Source organism: Mytilus edulis, chromosome 14, assembly GCF_963676685.1.
Source record: "Mytilus edulis chromosome 14, xbMytEdul2.2, whole genome shotgun sequence".
NCBI classification, from domain to species: domain Eukaryota; kingdom Metazoa; phylum Mollusca; class Bivalvia; order Mytilida; family Mytilidae; genus Mytilus; species Mytilus edulis.
This window is the reverse complement of record NC_092357.1, coordinates 43,623,421-43,642,450: the sequence shown is the minus strand read 5'-3', so window position 1 is coordinate 43,642,450 and position 19,030 is coordinate 43,623,421. Positions and strand designations below refer to the sequence as shown.

General features: G+C 30.9%; 1 protein-coding gene across 1 annotated transcript in view; it reads left to right on the top strand.

Annotated features, from left to right (window-relative positions):
- Window positions 1-19,030, top strand: part of LOC139503266 (uncharacterized) — a 36,501-nt gene extending 17,471 nt beyond the window's left edge. The window contains exons 5-13 of the mRNA XM_071293027.1: window positions 3,894-4,271; window positions 5,503-5,874; window positions 8,986-9,095; window positions 12,396-13,640; window positions 14,874-14,904; window positions 15,618-15,898; window positions 16,205-16,232; window positions 17,357-17,508; window positions 19,025-19,030. Coding sequence (XP_071149128.1) covers window positions 3,894-4,271; window positions 5,503-5,874; window positions 8,986-9,095; window positions 12,396-13,640; window positions 14,874-14,904; window positions 15,618-15,898; window positions 16,205-16,232; window positions 17,357-17,508; window positions 19,025-19,030 — 2,603 coding nt within the window. The remainder of the gene's footprint in view (window positions 1-3,893; window positions 4,272-5,502; window positions 5,875-8,985; window positions 9,096-12,395; window positions 13,641-14,873; window positions 14,905-15,617; window positions 15,899-16,204; window positions 16,233-17,356; window positions 17,509-19,024) is intronic.

Here is a 19,030-nt window from a genome sequence, read left to right as displayed (position 1 = left end):
TGATTAATCTCTCACTTAATAAAAAATAATTGAAATTAAACATAGTCTATCTTTTATTGATTAGAATTCACTGATCATCTGGTCCGAGACCACAATTATTTTGTAGTGCATTTCCTTTAGACAATCAATGCAAATTGAAAAAAATCCAACCTCCGCTTTCGCAATAAGATCTTTAAAGTGTGTTGTACTACTTTTGGGACAAATTTCATCAAAATTATAGAAAACTTCATCGGCTCTAACTCAAAAATTTTAACCTTTTCCAACTGGACTAAATCACTACTTTATTTTAAAATTCATTACCCAAATATTTTGACAGCATCATTTCATCCCTTGACTTACTATTTGAGGCTTTAAACATGGAGAAATACATTTGGAAGGGGTATTAACAAAATTGGCAAGTAACACACTGTCCACACTTGGGACTACATTCATGGACAACGAAAATCAAGGGACGACAATTGTGGTCTCGGACCTAATAGGATAGAAAAAGTTGACTAATCTTAATAAAACTTGGTATGACCAAAGCTAAAAAATGATAAGACTGCTTACAAAGTTTCATTGCAATAGGACATTATTATAGACAATATGATAAATTTTATATTCAACTTTGCGTGTTAAATTTTGACGTTAAAATAGAAAAATTTCAGCTATCAACATTTGGGGCTTTAAAAATTAAAATGTTGCATAAAATACTTTTTAAATGCCTTTATATATAATATATTATGTATTAAAAGCAGTATAGTACTTATTTGATTTATTAATTATTCAAAAGTCAAATTTATATGAGCCTGTGCCTAAATATTGAGGTTTTCAAATGAAGGGTGCCTTAAATAAAGATGTAATATTTTCCAGAAATTTAAAATTTGTGAAGCTTTTTGGTTATAATAATCCTTACATATGTATTTTATGTACTTAAAATGGAAAGAAAAGTGACAAATAACATATCATATTAGTTTAAAGGGTCTTAGGCCAAGTAAGACTAAAAATATTTTAGGGTCAATTTTGTCCGTAGCACATATTTACATTTAAAAGTGCATATTGAAGCCATAGGAAATACATCTTTGTGTCTGTTTCATCATTTCTATACTCAAGTGACATGATACAATAAATCCGAGCACAAAAAGACTTGTATTTAACATTTTTTGTAACAGTATGGGTTGATACAAAGATTAATCACTTTTTAGTGAAAAACTTGCATGCAATTTTAGTCTCGACAGGCTTATATTTGAACCACTTGCTATCCTACAGAAGAAAAGAAAGATAATATGTGAAATAAAACAGGTACAAAAGACATTGTTAAGTGCTTTTTATACAAATTTAGTGAGGTCAGTACTATAAACTTCAACTTTTATGTACCAAGATCGTCACATTTTACTTGATCCAAACAGGGCGTTAGACGAGGGTTATTTATCCAACACATTTTACACCAATTGTCTGAGATAATCTTCTTTCGTGTGGATTCAGAGTTCATTTTAAATTATTACATCTGGATTAAAGCATAGAAACACAAATATTGACACACGAAAATCTGTCAGATAGAGAGTCAGACTTCCACTTATGCATCAAATTGAAAAGCATTGAAATGCTTATTTTGTCCATATAATGCCAAAATTGGTAATTTTTGCAGAAATTTTATCAAATAAAAGTTTAAATTCTTTAATTTCATGGTATATGACAAATTGACACCATCAAATCATTCAAGGAAGTTGCCAAAGTACAGATTCTATATATACTGATTTCACCTCTCAGGTCCGAGACCTACATTATTCGTAGTGTATTTCTTTTAGACAATAAATGCAAATTAAGAAAATCCAACCTGCGCTTTCGTAATAAAATGGGACAATTTATATCAAAATTATATAAAACTTCATCGGTTCTAACTCAAAATATGGACAATTTTATGTTAAGGGGGTCTTGAAATCTTTTGACAGCTTCCGAAGTACTAATTTTTAACCTTTATCAACTGGAACAAATCACTACTTTACTTCAAAATTCATCACCCAAATTTTTTGACAGTGTCATTTCATTTCTTGACTTACATTTTGAGGCCAAAAAACAATGAGAAATACATTTGGAAAGGGTATAAAAAAAATGGCAAGTAACACACTGTCCACATTCGGGACTACATTCGTGGACAACAAAAATCAAGGGACGACAATTGTGGTCTTGGACCATCTGATTAGTAAAACCAAAATTAGTTAGAATTCTTTGTTCTCTAATCAAATTCATAAACAATATTAATTTTAGTTTCAGAATGAATTACCTATATCTGTAACTGAACAACAATCTCAATACATTGGTTCACTGTCAAAACGATTTTATATTCTTTCCTAATTTTGATGTCATACCAGTATGACAAATCAACAGTTTACTATTCTACCCTTAAATTCTAACTCTTATTGCAAATTAAGCTTTGAGGAACTTTAGTACCAATAAGCTTATAAATTCATTGTAGTATTGAACTTATCTTAATACTACATGTATTTTCCTACTTTGAATCTGTTTTCTTATCTTAAAACATGTTTGAGTTTACATACATAAGTTCTAAAATTATTCACATGCATTGCAAATCATTTATTTCAACATGTTCAAAGCTGGATAAATTAGTTAGGAGATCTGGTTAATAATAAGGCAGCTTGAGATAACAAATCTTAATTAGGTATTTGATAAACTCTCAAATAATACATTTTTTATCAAATCTAAAAAATGTATAAACTGATGAATAAATGCATTCGCTTATTTTTATTTAAACTGGGTTTTATTTCATCAAACTATTTTACTTAAGCAATCGAAATGTAATCGAAAATTAATTGATGGTTACATTTTGTCAATTCACATAACTGTTGATTACTTGACAAAATGTAATCAATTCCAATCGATTACGATTACAGATTATGATTACCCCGTTACAATGTAAATATAACAAATAAAATGTAATCAAAAAGAGTACAGTACCTCAATGCTATTTGTTTTAAAAAATCCTTTCAGTCTTTATGCTCTTAATTTTTTTTATAATATAGTTGCAAACACTTGCTGTCCCACTTACCCGAATAATGTGATTTCGTTGTCATCTATATGGGCATGATACAACACAACTTTTGAAGCAATTTTTTTTTTTAAATTACCATTAATCCTATCGACTTTAAAATACTATTCAGTCTTATAGAGATAATCGGTTCTAATGTTCTATTAAAAGGCTAAGGTAGCACTCCACAGTTAGAAAATAAAATTAAAATTAAACAACAACATTTTTTATCATCTGTTATTCCTGGCTTTCAGTTTCTAATACATTAACCTAACTGTTTGTGTTATACCTGTGCATATGTATGTAATAAGTACCTTCCATAGATTTAATTTTCAAAAGTTAAAAGGTTGAAATATAATTTCTTTTTTGTGTATCCATGGCAATATTCTGCATTTATTTACCATCAAACATTGCAAAAGGGGGGGTGAACATGTAACATTCCTATCAAACTAGAATTTCAATGCCTTTGAGTGATACCTTTTCAGAATCTGTTGACATTATTCTACATAATGATCAAATGAAAAAAACGGGCGTCTTTTGCTTCATTTTTTTCGTAAAATGTAATCACAAAATTCGTAAGACAAAAAGTTGAAAACAACACATTACAATAATTCCCGTTCCAATGTTTGGTAAAGATATGCTAATACGGACTGTCATACAGAAAACAGCCTTTATTACATACATTACATAATCTTGATGTTCATATAAACCAACTAGGAAGGCTATGTTAATCTTCAGTTATCCAAAATTTAATTTAATTGCACAATAGCTCTCAAATTTGAAAAGTCCACAGGGGCAAAAATGCAAAACTACACACCTAACTGTGCAGTGCTACCTTACCTAGTTAATTCAAATATTTTTCGTTTAGATTTTACATTATCCGAAATTGACATCAGTAGATCATTGCGACAAGAGAAGGATACATCGGCCATCCTCCAGCTGAACAAGAAGAAATTGATGGAAGTTGAGGTTGAACAGTCCGATGATGAATCTTCTAACATCGTCACATATGATCCATGTCCTGATCAGAGTGACAAAATGCTAAACAAGTACAGTAATAACGATAATGTTGTTGATCAGCCCATCACTCATAGCGGAATGAGTTCAGAAAACACTCCAATAGAAGCATTGTCGGTTTTCGCAAATGAAACCACTGAAGAAAATCCCAAAAGTGAAAATATACGAATTGCTCCACAAGGTGACCCATCTGTCCATAAAAAAGATAAAGTGGAATGTCTTATTGCAGGTAAAGATTAATGCAATTAATAGTGGCTTTTCCTATCCGAACAGCACTATAATATTAGGGAAAATCAGGCTACAATTATTGCATCCATGTTATGGAAATATTCTTCACTTGTTGTCAATAAGATTGAAAGTTCGATATTTAACGTCGTCTTCGATGATGCAAGATGCAACTTTACAGTGAAGAAAGATTATAATACGAGTTAAAATGGTGTTCATTCTTCTATTGGTATCTGGTCTTATTTTCTAAATTGCGTGTATAATTAACATTATTAGAAAGTTACATATTAAGTAAATTTTTGCGAATAGGAGGATAAATTGACCAACCTTACAGAAAAGGAGATAACAGAAGTTCAAGATTAAAACCACGCCTAGACAAACTCAGTAAAAATGATGAACCATAACCTGAGTAAAAAAATACGAAAAAAGTAGAATAGTATCGTTAATGGTCAAATTACATGTAACTTTATATTTAACAAGGTTTGAAAACAATAAAGATAAAACTAGTTCTGGTATTTGTATGATATATCATGCTGAAACCTTTCTCATTTTTTGGTCATTTGAATGAAAATAGTTTACGTTATGTGCGTTTGTTCAACTATTCTCTTTTGGATTTATCAATGGCGTAAAATTTTAAATTTCACACACAAGAAAACTATTTCAACTACTGACGTAAAACGAACATGTCTCGATGGCAATTGCTTGTTGAATGATAAATAGACTTTAAAAGAAATATTTTCGAACACTCATTTTAGTTTTTTACGTAAGTTTTGGCAGTAAATTGTTGTTTCTGTTTGTCTATAATATAACACATGATGTTATCGGTAAATGGTAGAACTAGTCGTCTATACATCAAGCATATTTAACAAGCATTCGGTATATCTACTTCATTCCAGGAAAAACATTTCGTGTGCTTTGATATCGATATCATACAATACCGCTGCTTCATCTAATCTGGTGACGATGGACCAAACCACGATTGGGAGCTCAAAGAAGTTAACTGCAAAGAACATATAACTTGTAAACTACAATAAAAGTTTAAGATCGATAGAGTAATTAATTCTAAATTTTGTTAAGACAAATAAGAGATCTAGTATTAACTTATAAGAATATACACATAGTTAAGGTCTACATACTGAATAAATCTCCTTTTTGTGAACACAGATAATACTGAAGTCATTTTTTATTTAATATCATATGGTTTAATTTGGATCCTTCTTTTTTCTTTACAATAGGACACCATTTAGTTACAAAATTTTCAGAAAGTTGTATGAATACGGAAATAGTAAGAAACCCTGGGATGATTGAACAATTGAAGAAGATGTTTGGCGTTCAAAAGGATGTGACGGAGATAAAAGTGTCTACGACAAAGGAAAGCTTTCTGAGGGAATCGGTTAAAGTTGGAAAGAAGAAGTTGCATCAGAAGAAAATAGCGCCAGTAATTATTTGGGACTTTGGAGGACAATACGTTTTCTATAGTACTCACCAAACGTTTTTGACGTATCGAGCTATATACTTGGTAGTAGTAGATGGTAGTAGAACCTTAGATGAACCCTGTCTGTTTGCACAGTATCTGCCAGGAAAGAGTGGACCTAAAACAGCAAGGGGTAATATAAATTATAAGTCCCACGCTTAAGTCTAAAAGACGCCCTATGTTTAAAACAACAAATCAATCGTTTCCCCAAACAAATCTTGTATATCGCTTGATAAGAAAAACACATCTCTCTAATTTATTTCAAAACCATCACATGACAATTCTTAACTATAAAACAAGTTAAGCAAATGTTCAGTCTTTCCGTCCAGTTTCAAACTAATCCACTAAGTAAGCTTAGTACAGTCCAGACAAGCCGCTGGTAATCAACTCAGTTCTGTCTAAAAGGATGTTAATTTAATCAGTTAAGTAATATTTACTGATATGTATGAACATACAATAAACATATCTTGATTGAATCCTAAGATTTGCCTAAACAGAAAATATTTTATTATAGCAGATTTATCTTAAGATTTAACAAAAGACTGACAAAGATTCGATAATGTGTTTCAGTCTTTTTGTAGTAGTTAAGGTCTAAACAAACAAAAAACGCAACACAAAACAAGTACGATATATTTAGTGGTAAAAATTGCAAAATAGTTGACACAATCAATAAAAATTGTCGATCAAAGGAATAATAAAAGTGCATCAATTAGTAAAATAATTTAATTATAACATATGATAAAGCTCAAAAATAGGACAATAATAGAAGGGAATATGAAAAATCATATAATAAGAAACAGCATCAGCTGCTTTTGGGGGAGTTTTGTTTTTTTCAGTTACTACAAAATGTCTTTTATACTATAATTCTTAAGGTGTTTTGATAATAATTGTTTATATGGCTTTCGTGTTGCCAATTTTGAGTCGTATATATTTTACTTTTATCTCTCTGTGGTTATTTTATTAAACGTGATAAATGAGTACGTTTGAATCCTGCAACGAAACTAAGTTAACACTTTCACATGTGCATTTGACTGACCAGAAAACTTTGTAGTGGTTGCCTTCTGTTGCTTTCATTTATGTTTGTGTCCATCGTGAAATTTTCTTTCGATTGTAGTACTTTAGTGAACACTTAACACACTTATAAAAATGTGTCGAATGCTTGCTAAGCTCATAGACAATGTATTGTTTGACATATTGTAAAGCCAAATGTCTGCTTTTGAAAACAGTGCGAACTTTAAAACATCTACTTCAATATTAATTCATGTGTACGCAAGGGCTTTCTAAAATCCCATATAAATTTGCTTGCGTAACTGTATGTTTCCAAATTTCACATGAAAGTTTAGTCTGTAATTCAGTGGTTGACGGTTTCTATATATCATTTTTTTTTTTCGTTAATTTGTACATCCATTAGGCCGTACATATTTTCGTTGGAATTGATGATTTTACATTTGTCATGGCGTGTTATAGCTGACTAGGCAGTATTGGTTTTACTAATTGTTGAAGGCCGTAAGTGATTTATGTCTTTGTCATTTGGTCTCATGTGAAGAGTTGTCTTATTGGCAATCATATCATATCTTCTTACTTTTTCTTATTATGTACCGGTCAATCTAAAATAATATTAACAACATAATATAAACATATTTGATACAGTTTTACAACGTTGAAGCAATACAAACACTGCAACGAAATTGTAACGACATCACAGCACTATTGTTTTCTTAAACAGTATATTTTATACCCCCACCCCTGTTCCATTTGTTAAAGAAACTGAAAAAAATACTTTAATTAATGTCAGGTCACCCTGTATGTATTTTTTTACATGAACTGCCTAAAACCAGTTTGAAACTATTCCTATGATAAATTGACAACATTTCAGAATACTATAAATGTAAAATTAAGTAATCAATCAATACAACATTCAAGATTATATAAAAGAGGGACGAAAGATACCAAAGGGACATTTAAAAATTTAAAATGTAAAGTATCCAATCCTATCTATTTATGTATAAAAGTTCATATCTGCCACAAATGGTCAGTTAATAATAGTACCTCTTATAATAAACTTACATAATTTACCTCTCTAAATTATATGTGTAACAGAAAAGGGGATAGGGATTTGGGATTTCCTCCGTTTGTTTGGACTCCTGATTCTTAAATTTGCAAAATAATCCTGCTGTCTCTGTATATATATATAGCACTTGATTCGGAAAGAAAACTCTATTGTTCGTTTTTATGATGTAATTTTGTATCATTTGCTTGTGTTTATTTATGCTGCAGCCACAAGAAAGCACGTGCAAATGTTACAGCTTAATTTTCAACAGGACAACGACTACCCTCAACAACATTAACAATATCTATCAATGATCTAAGATTTTTAAAGCCTGCGTAGTGTAAACATAAGCACTGCATTACAATTTAAATTATAAATGTGCCTATATTACGAATTGTCTTTGCATAGAGGGCATAAGGTAAACTATGCATATTGTAAACTATGAATTTATGATCAGTCATAATAGTAAAGGTTCAGAGTTGTCTTTATCTTAAAGCAATATTTATAAAACTTTGAGTTAATTTCATTCAGTCTCTGAAAAAAACCCAGTGAAGTGAAATTCTATATCATCCCTTTTTTTAACCCAATATAGGTTGCAATTATATATATATAGACAATGCAATTTCCAATATGAACTACTTTTACGGCTTAAACTGTACAACCTTTCCTTTTGTAGAAAATAATATTCTATAATGAAAGCTCATATGCACTACTATTTTTTTTCTAAGGTAATAATATATAGGATTATGCTGAATATTTTTAACTTTTATATACCTCGAACTTTAAGAGTTTGAACTTATGCTAAATTCTGTATTGCCCCTGTCTTGGCTTTGGGAATTTCACAGATTTCAATTTGATCTAGAAACTAGTAGGTGAACAAGACAAAATATATATGAATATTATATATCTAACCAAAAAAGATATGGTTTGTGAAACAGATGTATTGCAAAGTGCAACCTATAGCCTGTAAAGATAACATATTTTCACAAACAATGTCAGTGAATAATTTTTGGTTCTATATTTTTTTCTCAATTTTCTAAGAATAAATTTATGGATTTTATTTGATATCAGATTGAATATTTAATGTATTTCAAAGTGTTTGTTAAGATAATATCATGTATTGTATATTAATCCGTAAAATGTATGTATTTAATTATCTTTACTCGGGCATTTAAACAGCATTTTTTTCTTTAGACTACTTGAAGTTTTGGATCAACACTATTGTGACTTACTGTAAAGGAAGTCGTCGACAAGGATTTCCTAAAATCATGATTGTTCTAACACACAAAGATCAAGTGAAAGCTGTAAGTATGGAATTTTGATGTTGTCTTGGTAATTAATTGCAAGACATGTTGTTTGCGTATTTGCCGGGTTACTGTCTCTTTGGAGTTTGCCTCATTTATCCAGGTCAAAACTGAAGTAACAGTTATGTTGCTACTGATTATTAATTTATTTATTAATTAATAGTATCTTGGTTCTGTCCTTTATTTTAATTCTTATTTAAACAATTGATATTGTACGAAAACAATAAATTTATCAATTTTACGATATTTATATATATATATATATGTCGTGTGCAAGTTGCGATTTTGTACATGTTATAACTTATACAATGCAAAAATACAAGTTATAACATGTACAAAAGTACCTCATACATGTTATAACATGTACAAAATATTGCTTAAAAATGGTTTTAACTTGTACAAAATTTGAAAATTACAAAATTAATATGGTTCTATTATTACAACACATGCCATAAACCTCAATAATATTTTCATCATTGTTTTGTTATTGTCCATTCATGTTAGTGTCCAACCTTTTTGATACAGTTAATGGCCAGATAAATAGTTTTTATAATTACTTAATACCTTAAAGAATTTTAAAATACACATGTAGTCAATAAACATTATTTAGTATTCTTACCTGGTATTCAAACAGAATATGACTTAGAAGCAATATTTGAAGCAAGTTCTGTATCCAACAATACTGATAGTGAAGACCCTTTTACAGAGACAGAACATAATACCGACACTGAAATTGAAACTGACAAAACAATGTCAGAGACGGAAGTTATTACTGACACAAACACTTAAACTGATGGTGAATTGAATGGTCATGATTCAGCAAACAACATTACAATGAACAAACAATTGGGTTAGAAACAGAAACAAAAACAATAGTAATTGAAAGAAGTGATGCTAACATGGTTGGTGAGGAAGTATCAGCATGACATCTACTGGTTCACTTCCTCGTAAGAGTGCGCTTTCTGGTGGTGATATTTCTGCTGTTAATACTAGTGAGGGTTTGTTTGAAATTTCAAATATTGACATTAAGCATGAACGAAAGAGGTCCCTTTCTGGCCAGCAGGTACAAGCTGATACTTTGGCAACAAACTCAAAAACAAGATTAACTGTTCTCTCCCAAGGTGATAATATTATCATTCCTATTCCGTCCATAGATATGGGCCCTGCCGATTAGAAACATAACAGGCGTGGTGATGAGTGTGAATGAACATACCGGCTATAAAATTTGAACTTAAGACTAACATTTTGTGTAGTTGAACAAATAAAGGGATATTTCAGTAAAATCCAATTAGTTACAGATGAAAATATTTTGTTAAAAATTCACAAAATTTACAAAATTTATGAAAATTGTTAAAAATTGACTGTAAAGGGCTTTAACTCCTTAAGGGGTCAACTAACCATTGTGTCATGTTGATTTATTTGTAGATCTTACTTTGCTGAACATTATTGCTGTTAACAGTTTATCTCTAGCTACAAAAATATTCAAGATAATAACCAGAAACGGCAAAATTTCCTTAAAAATTACCAGTTCAGGGACAGCAACCCAACAACCGGTTGTCCGATTCGTCTGAAAATTTCAGGTCAGATAGACCTTAACTTGTTTAACAATTTAACTGCTTGTCAGATTTGCTCTAAATGCTTCGGTTTCAGAGTTATAAGCCAAATTCTACATTTAACCCCCCATGTTCTTTTTTTAGCCATGGCGACCATCTTGGTTGGTTAGCCGGGTCATGCCAAACATTTTTAAAACTAGATATCCCAATGATGATTGTGACCAAGTTTGGTTTAATTTGGCCCATGAGTTTCAGAGGAGAAGATTTTTGTAAAAGATTACAAAAATTTACGAAAAATTGGTAAAAAAATGACTATAAAGGGCAATAACTCCTTAAGGGTTCAACTGACCATTTTGGTCATGTTGACTTATTTGTAGATCTTACTTTGCTGATCATGATTGCTGTTAACAGTTTATCTTTATCTATAATAATATTCAAGATATTAACCAAAACCTGCAAAATTTCCTTAAAATTGCTAATTTAGGGACAACAACCCAACAACCAATTGTCCAATTTGTCTGAACATTTCAGGGAGGCTAGATCTTGACTTGATAAACAATTTAACCCCATGTCAGATTTGCTTTAAATGCTTCTGTTTCAAAGTTAAAAGCCAAAATCTACATTTTACCCCTATGTTCTATTTCAAGCCAGGGCGGCCATCTTGTTTGGTTGGCCAGGTCACGCCACACACTTTTTAAACTAGATACCCCAATGATGATTGTGGCCAAGTTTGGTTAAATTTGGCCCAGTAGTTTCAAAGAATAAAATTTTTGTAAAAGTTAACGACGACTGACGACGGCAACGACGACGACGGACGCCAAGTGATGAAAAAAGCTCACTTGGCCTATTAGGCCAGGTGGGCTAAAAAACTTGTTTCTAAAAAATATGAAAATGAAGTATTTTATGCATGCTGTAAATAATGCACCCTCTTTTGCATTTGATTATTGTTCTTTTTTATTTGATGAATTTCAATCGTGAATGTATATTCTGCTTTATTATTATTTTAAAATTTTGTACAGGTTAAAACCATATTTAAGCAATATTTTGTACAAGTTATAACATGTACGCGGTACTTTTGTACATGTTATAACTTGTATTTTGGCATTGTACAAATTATAACATGTACAATAGTTTTGTACATGTTACAACCTGTACAAAATTGCAACTTGTACACGACATATCTAACAAACATATGTAATTTTTTACTCTTAAATGAAATCACCATCTTAGTGTTTAAGAGATTTTTAGATCTACATTTGGTAAAGCGTTCATGTATCCAATAAAATGAAATCAGTTTTCAGATTCCTTGCATGACCATGTATACTGTTTTTATTTGGTACATATTGAACAAGACACAACGGTAAAACTCGTTAATTTGCCTTTTGTCAAATTCACTGTTAAACTGAATTTTGTTAATTGCGACGTTTGATATCAGAAATGAATATAGTTAGCAATTATATAAAAGGTAAACTTTATTTTCTACAATTGACCATACTAAGTGCTATTTCATAAAAGCAGTCTTAAAATTTGAGTATCCAACAAATGTTCCTACATTAATTTCAAATTTTGCTATTTCAAGCCAGGATCAATTAATTTCCATGATTATAAAATTGATCAGTCAACATGCTAGATAGAATGTAACAGATGACCAAATGTTTTATAGATATAATCGTTCGGGTTTTTTTTTTATTCTGTGTTGTTTCTAAATGCACATAAATAAAGATCAAGATCGTATTTTTGTTTAAAGGGTGAAGTTGAATCAAGACGGCAACAAATATTCTATGATATTGAGAACATGTTTTCTGGGAGTCCATTGCTTTCCCATTTAGTCATCAAAGACCGAATTTTTGTAAATGCAAAAGATAGAAATGACCCCGAAATGTCAGTGATAAAAAAGAACATAATCGAACAAGCCATGATGCAACCGACGTGGGGCCAGAAGCTTCCTAAATGCTTTATTCCTCTTGAACTAGAATTTGATTCACTTCTAAAGCGCAACATTCCTTTGATAACCATGGAGCATATGAAAGCAATAAACAACGTCCATCCTGTTCGATCATTGACAGAAGATGAATTGCAAGTTTTTCTTAAGTTTCAGCATGCTGTTGGACGAATCTTATACTTTGAGGAAGCCCATTTGAATCAACACATCATACTCGCACCAACACATCTGATTGATGCCTTCAAATCAATCGTCACTGATAGAAGATTCTGTAGAGGTGACAGATTGAGACAGGAGTCTTGGGATTTGATGAGTCAGAAAGGCGTTATCGATAAGAAGTCTATCGAAGAAATCTGGAAGAAGAATAAATACAAGAAGTTTCAAGAACATAAGAAATATCTGCTAGGTGTCATGACACATCTTGATATCCTAGTTGAACCAAAACGGTATGATACATCGCACAAACGTGTACCATCCGAGTTTTACTACGTTGCCAGCATGGTTAGAACCAAGAATACAACTGGTTATTTTGAGTCGCCTAATTTTACACAGAGAAATATAGCTATAGCATTTAGTTCATCTTCCTCAATAATACCTCCAGCTTTATCATTTCGATTTGTCAGTTATTGCTTGAGTCTATTTGCAGTTAAAATGTACGGACAGGAGAACGATGAAATGCTGTTCCATATGTCTGCAGTTTTTACAATTGATCCTTCTGTAGATATGTGTGTCAACTGTGAAGATGACATCATTGTTGTCCGCCTTGTTCACTCAACAACTAGAGCATTTATAATGAGAGATCAAGCATCTAGTATCAGAGAATGTTTGGCTGATGCCCTCGAGAAAATTAGTCAGCTTTACGTCAAAACAAGCAGCACAGGACCTATTACTGATAACAACTCTTTCAACCTGAGGTTGTGTTGTAGTTCACCTATTAATCCTTGTCTCTTGCCTATGTCTAAACTTCAAGAACAAGATGGTTCCTGGATATGTCCAAATCATGGAATTGAGCACAATAAAGATGTTGTATCATCTTGGGCCTTACAAAAGGTAATACCATTTATGCATAGTTGAATAAAAGAACGTTAACATATTTACTCATATATTGCATGGCGCATTTCTGGGGATTTAACTCTATATTACAATTGTGAGACTTATACAAATGTATGAAAACGTAGTGAAAGTCTATGACAAGTTACCTATTCCTTAATATGTTTTCTGTTACTGATGTATTTCAACATTCAAGATAAATGAACCTGCTTTTAATCATAACTTTTTCATTTTACGATGTCGTAGAAATTATCAATATATCTTTAAAAACAATTGAAACTGTGAAAATAATATCATGAATTTAAAATGAAAAACTTCTTTCACTGTTCTTTGTTGCTGTTTTACTACCGTGGTATCACCGACCCTGTAATCAATTAATCTCCGCTGACATTTGAAAATATTATTGATACAATTTGTCTGTTGATAGAATGTCGCAAGTATTCATAACCTTTAAGATTTTCTACCCAAATGCATAAATATTATACACAGATTTGTCACATTTTTCGTTTTGTAATTGTGTTATAAGTATTTATTGTTATTAACCCGACTGGCCCTTGTTATCTTCTTTCCTGTTTTATTTTATTGATATATGATAAAAATATTGATGGAGTAAAACGATGAATAAGCACCTTTTTAAGAGCAAATAATTTAAATTGCACATTGAAAGTTGACATATAATGCGTCCGTTTGATATATTAGGTTACCTTTTAGATCATATTCACATTGTACGGAGCTTATACACCCTTAACGTATTTGTTTGAGTTTTTCTTACTTTCAGCGTCCGGTATAAAGGAGAATCCTGAAAAACACTTTGACTATTTAAAGTTTTTACAGTGTTATTTTCATTTTGTAACAACGAAAGCGTTTTATCAATTCAAATAAACAGTGTGTTTTGACACCAATCTGATTTAGTCTGAATTTACAATATATCTATATATGTTCGTTGATACAAGAGGTAAGTGTACCTGTTGATAAACACCATTATGCAAGAGAATTTTTCTTCTGTAAATCCGTTTATATCATGTTTTCGTACGAGTCTATATTCGATGCCATTTATGAACTTTCCAACGTGTTCATTTGTTGAATTAAATGTTTTATTCAAACCGATTAAATAAATCGAATGGGTTTTCAGGCATCATGTTCACATTTTGATATGACTAGCAAACATATTAAATAGAAATATATTTCTTATTTTGAATTTAGTTAATTAACGATTTTTTCTATATTTTTCAGGAAGAAAATCAGTGTGGAGTGTCATGCCCAGGTAATAAATAGTTTTGCATTGTTTTCCTATAATCAGATAATCGAACGGGTTAAAAGTGGATTTTGTGTTTCACTTCGAGTTTTTGTCTTCCTTTTTTTCCACTGGTTTAATGTTTTTAAATATTGTTCGCTGTCTATTCGCATTTCCTTAGTTCTGATTCATATTTGACTCATGTTAACTTTATTTCTAATTTGAGAATTAGACAATTTCCAAATTTTGGGAAAAGACAAAGCCGAACGATTTTTCTTTGTCAAAACATGCAACATTGATCGCTTGTGATTTCATTACACGTGGGTTTTTTTATAGTATTTATAGAACTTTTGTTTTTTATATATTGAATTAAATTTGTAACAAACAATAGTTTCTATTCAAACCTGGGAATATTTTTAGAATTCTACTCTAAAAATCGGAAAGTATACAAGTATATTATATAAAATTTTTGAAAGACAAACAAATACAGCAAATTTACACATAATTGCTTGCAGTGAGATACCTTGGTCTTGTATGGTTGCAACTTTGTATGAACTAGATATAAACAGATATAATGATTGAATTCATTCAGATTATATCCGGCAAAAAAAAATCACCAAGAAATTATACCCAGCGGTAAGAAAAATGTCTGGTATGATATAAAAACCTTGACAACGTACAAGTAATTTTCAATATAGCGGGTTTTTTTTATATTCAAAGATCATTATGCTTTACATTTGCAGCGACCAATACTGATTTTTTGATGCAGTTTCCAACTGATATTCATCTACGTCGGTTGTCAATGCAGTACAGCGTTAACGAAACCAAAGAATTAGCAATTCATCTAGGAATGCAGTACAACACTTGGGAAAGGCTTCATACGGCATTTAGGGAAGAACCAGAAAGGTTGAATTTTGAAACACTTCGAATATGTCTTGATGGTTCTAAGTTAAAAATAACATTTAATGAAATAAAAAAAGCTATTGAAAGTGGTGACATACAGAACCCACACAATCTCTGCAAGGTAAGTTGAATTGATGTTGTAAACAGTCGTCCTAAAGTAGAAAGCTTTCAAACTTATTTCACCATATCCGCGTGCAATTTATTTCTTTAGAAAAAATATGTTACAATTGTTCAACCGGTAATACATAATTTTACTTTTTATTGTTAAAGATTAGGGTTCCTCCTGAAATTAATCCAGAAAGCGTTTCGAAAGTAAGAACATTGTAAAGTGCTATGTTCATTTAATTTCAGTTGTTGATTTATCTCACAAATTATAAAATTGAATGTTTTCTAACAAGCAAATTGATACTTGGTAATCCAATTTTAGGTGGTGAGAGGACAGCCAATTGACTTTGGTAAGTTTAACAAAAATATAATAGACATATATTATACATCAATGATTTTTTTTGTCGTAAACAAATTTTATCATTATATCCTCAAATGATAATCTCTTTAATTTCTCAAATTGAGAATTTTTTCTTTTCCATAAAGGAATGGGTTGAGTTTCCTAATTGTGAAATTTTCATTTCTGTAAAGAAATATTTAAACCGCGTCTACAATTTTAGTACATATCATCTAGTTGATACGGTAGGCCAGAGCTTGCATTTCCAATTATGATTTACTTGCTAGAAGGTTACTGCTTGCAAGAAATCCTTTTAACCAAGCGTTTAAGTGCTGAAGTTCAAATCATCAGGTCAAAATGTTTACTGTCGTCATTCCGAGTTGGTTGACCCTTTAGTAGTATCTGTTTCAGAGATGACCACGGGTATGTTCCAATTGTCGTATCCAAAATCCAATACCATAATCCTGGAATGTTGACCAATCGATTACGACACATCTTCGAGTTCGAACTTACATCAACATCATGACAGATGCAATATGTGGAGCAGAAGCTGAAAACGCTTCCAGAGTACCTTCTGGTTGTTGGGTTGTTCGTTTTGCTTCATGTTTAGTTTCCTGTGTTGAGATTTTTGTACTGTTTTTATCTTTTGGTAGAATATCGTTTTTCGACGATGCATTTACAGGTTGTTTGATTGTCCTTATGGCAGTTTTGAAGCTTTGGAATCTGTCATATCACACTTTTAACACAATACTTTCAATTGGCCAATTGTATACTTGTTTTCAACTGGAACAAATCATTATAAGATGAAAGGAACTTATGGGAGATTTAACCAACTGTCAATGATAAATCGATATTGAAACCAAATATTGCGTAGCTTAAAAGATGTAGTTAACATATTTAAAAATTGAAGTATTACGCAAAGTATGCAAAAATAACACTAGTTTGAGTTTCCGCTCGTTCCTCATTGTCCATGAAATTGTGTGTCCTTCATACGATAGAAATCTCGACAAATAGATCTTTAATTACAAGATCAATGGCCGAACTTGCCAATACAAGATATGATGCAATAACATTTGATATTAATATGAGAAGCGCATAATTTGAAAATAGAAATTGAATATCTTTTCCATTTATTAGATCAGGAACCAGAAAAATGGGACCTAGTACCTTCAGAGGAACATTTCGACAAACTGGCTCCGTTTGTTGGAAACAACTCGTTATTATTTCTTGTTGAGCTCGGAATGGAATTCCTAACTTGGGAGAAGATCCGATTCAAACACAGAGATTTGGTAAAACTTAACCGAGATATTCTGCAGGAATGGAAGACTACATTTTGTAGCTTAAATACCATCAGACCATCGCTTAGACATATCGGTCAAGCGTTTATAAACATTGGCAAAAGACATTTCGTAGAAAACATTTTGACAGACCTCTTTTGATTCTTCTAACGATTACTACAAGCAGAATGTTGCGGATTAAGTTATTGTGTATTGTCCTTTCTAGAGATGAGTTAAATCAGAATACTTCAAATATTTCATACTAATTTGAATAAATAAATCCCTCGAGTAACTTGATAAGCAAAACAGAGAGTTTGTTACGCTTAAAACGAGATTACTGATTCTTTTTGGAATAAATGATAAATTCAAAGCTGGTGTATACATTATTTTAATCAGTCAAAATTACTTTGTCAGTATGTGTTATTTTCCTGTTGTTTGACCTGTTAAATATACAAAACATTTGTTTTCAATAGTATTCATTCTGAAAAGGTTCGATTGTTGTTTCCATAACTTGTATTTGAAAGAGTTTAACTCAATTTATATCAAGTGGGTAGTGTGATATCTAAGTGTAATCAGGAATATAGAATGTTTTGTGTCTTGCTTATAAACAAATCAATGAAATGGTGGTATAAAGAAATCATATCAATTTCACAACTTGTGGTGTAGCTATTATCGTTTAAGATAATTGATAGGTAATACACGAAAAAACTCCCTAGGTGAAAGTGGTTTTTTTTTTTGGGGGGGGGGGGGGGGCTTAACTGGATTAGTATAATTTAAAGTCAAACATGTTGATACAATTTTAGCGTGAGGCAGAGAACTTTTGATACTTCCTGAATGCAAACAATTAACATCAACAGCAATATGCAGTAATGTTAGATTGCAATAGCTCAAACAAATGATGAATAGTGAACATCTTATTTCATTTCAAAATCTAGTTCAAATAAAGTTTTCATTTCACAATTTCCTGATTTTTATATTCAGTTTTTTAAACAAGTTAAAATTGTTGGTTTTTTTTTTATAGTAGATCATGGATACATATCTACGAGTATAAAGTTCACATTATGTTTGAACTTACTTAAATCAATCGCCTTTATCATTTTTAATTTAATATTTTATGAACAATTAATTTACAAAAAAATAATTTTCTCATTCTATCTGCACAACGAGATTTTTATAAAATGAAAATTACTTTATGAAAAAAAAACATAATAATTTCAAAGGCGATTGATTTAATATAACATAGGTATTTCCAAAGTTGTTGTCTAATTTGGAATGGTTTTACAAGATTTTAAGATATACACGATATCCAGACTCATTAATGACAATTCGTATTCATTCAGTCGTGATTACCTACTGTAAATAAGAGCTTGATTTTTGCATTGTATTTGTATCTTTTCAGAAAAAAAGTTGGTGTTAATATTTTTGATGATTTGATTTTTTTTTCAAAATATTAGCTGTTTTTAAGTGTTCGCTGATGATTTTTGTTATGTTTATTGTTAACAATATCAATTATATAATTTATTTGTAGGTGTAA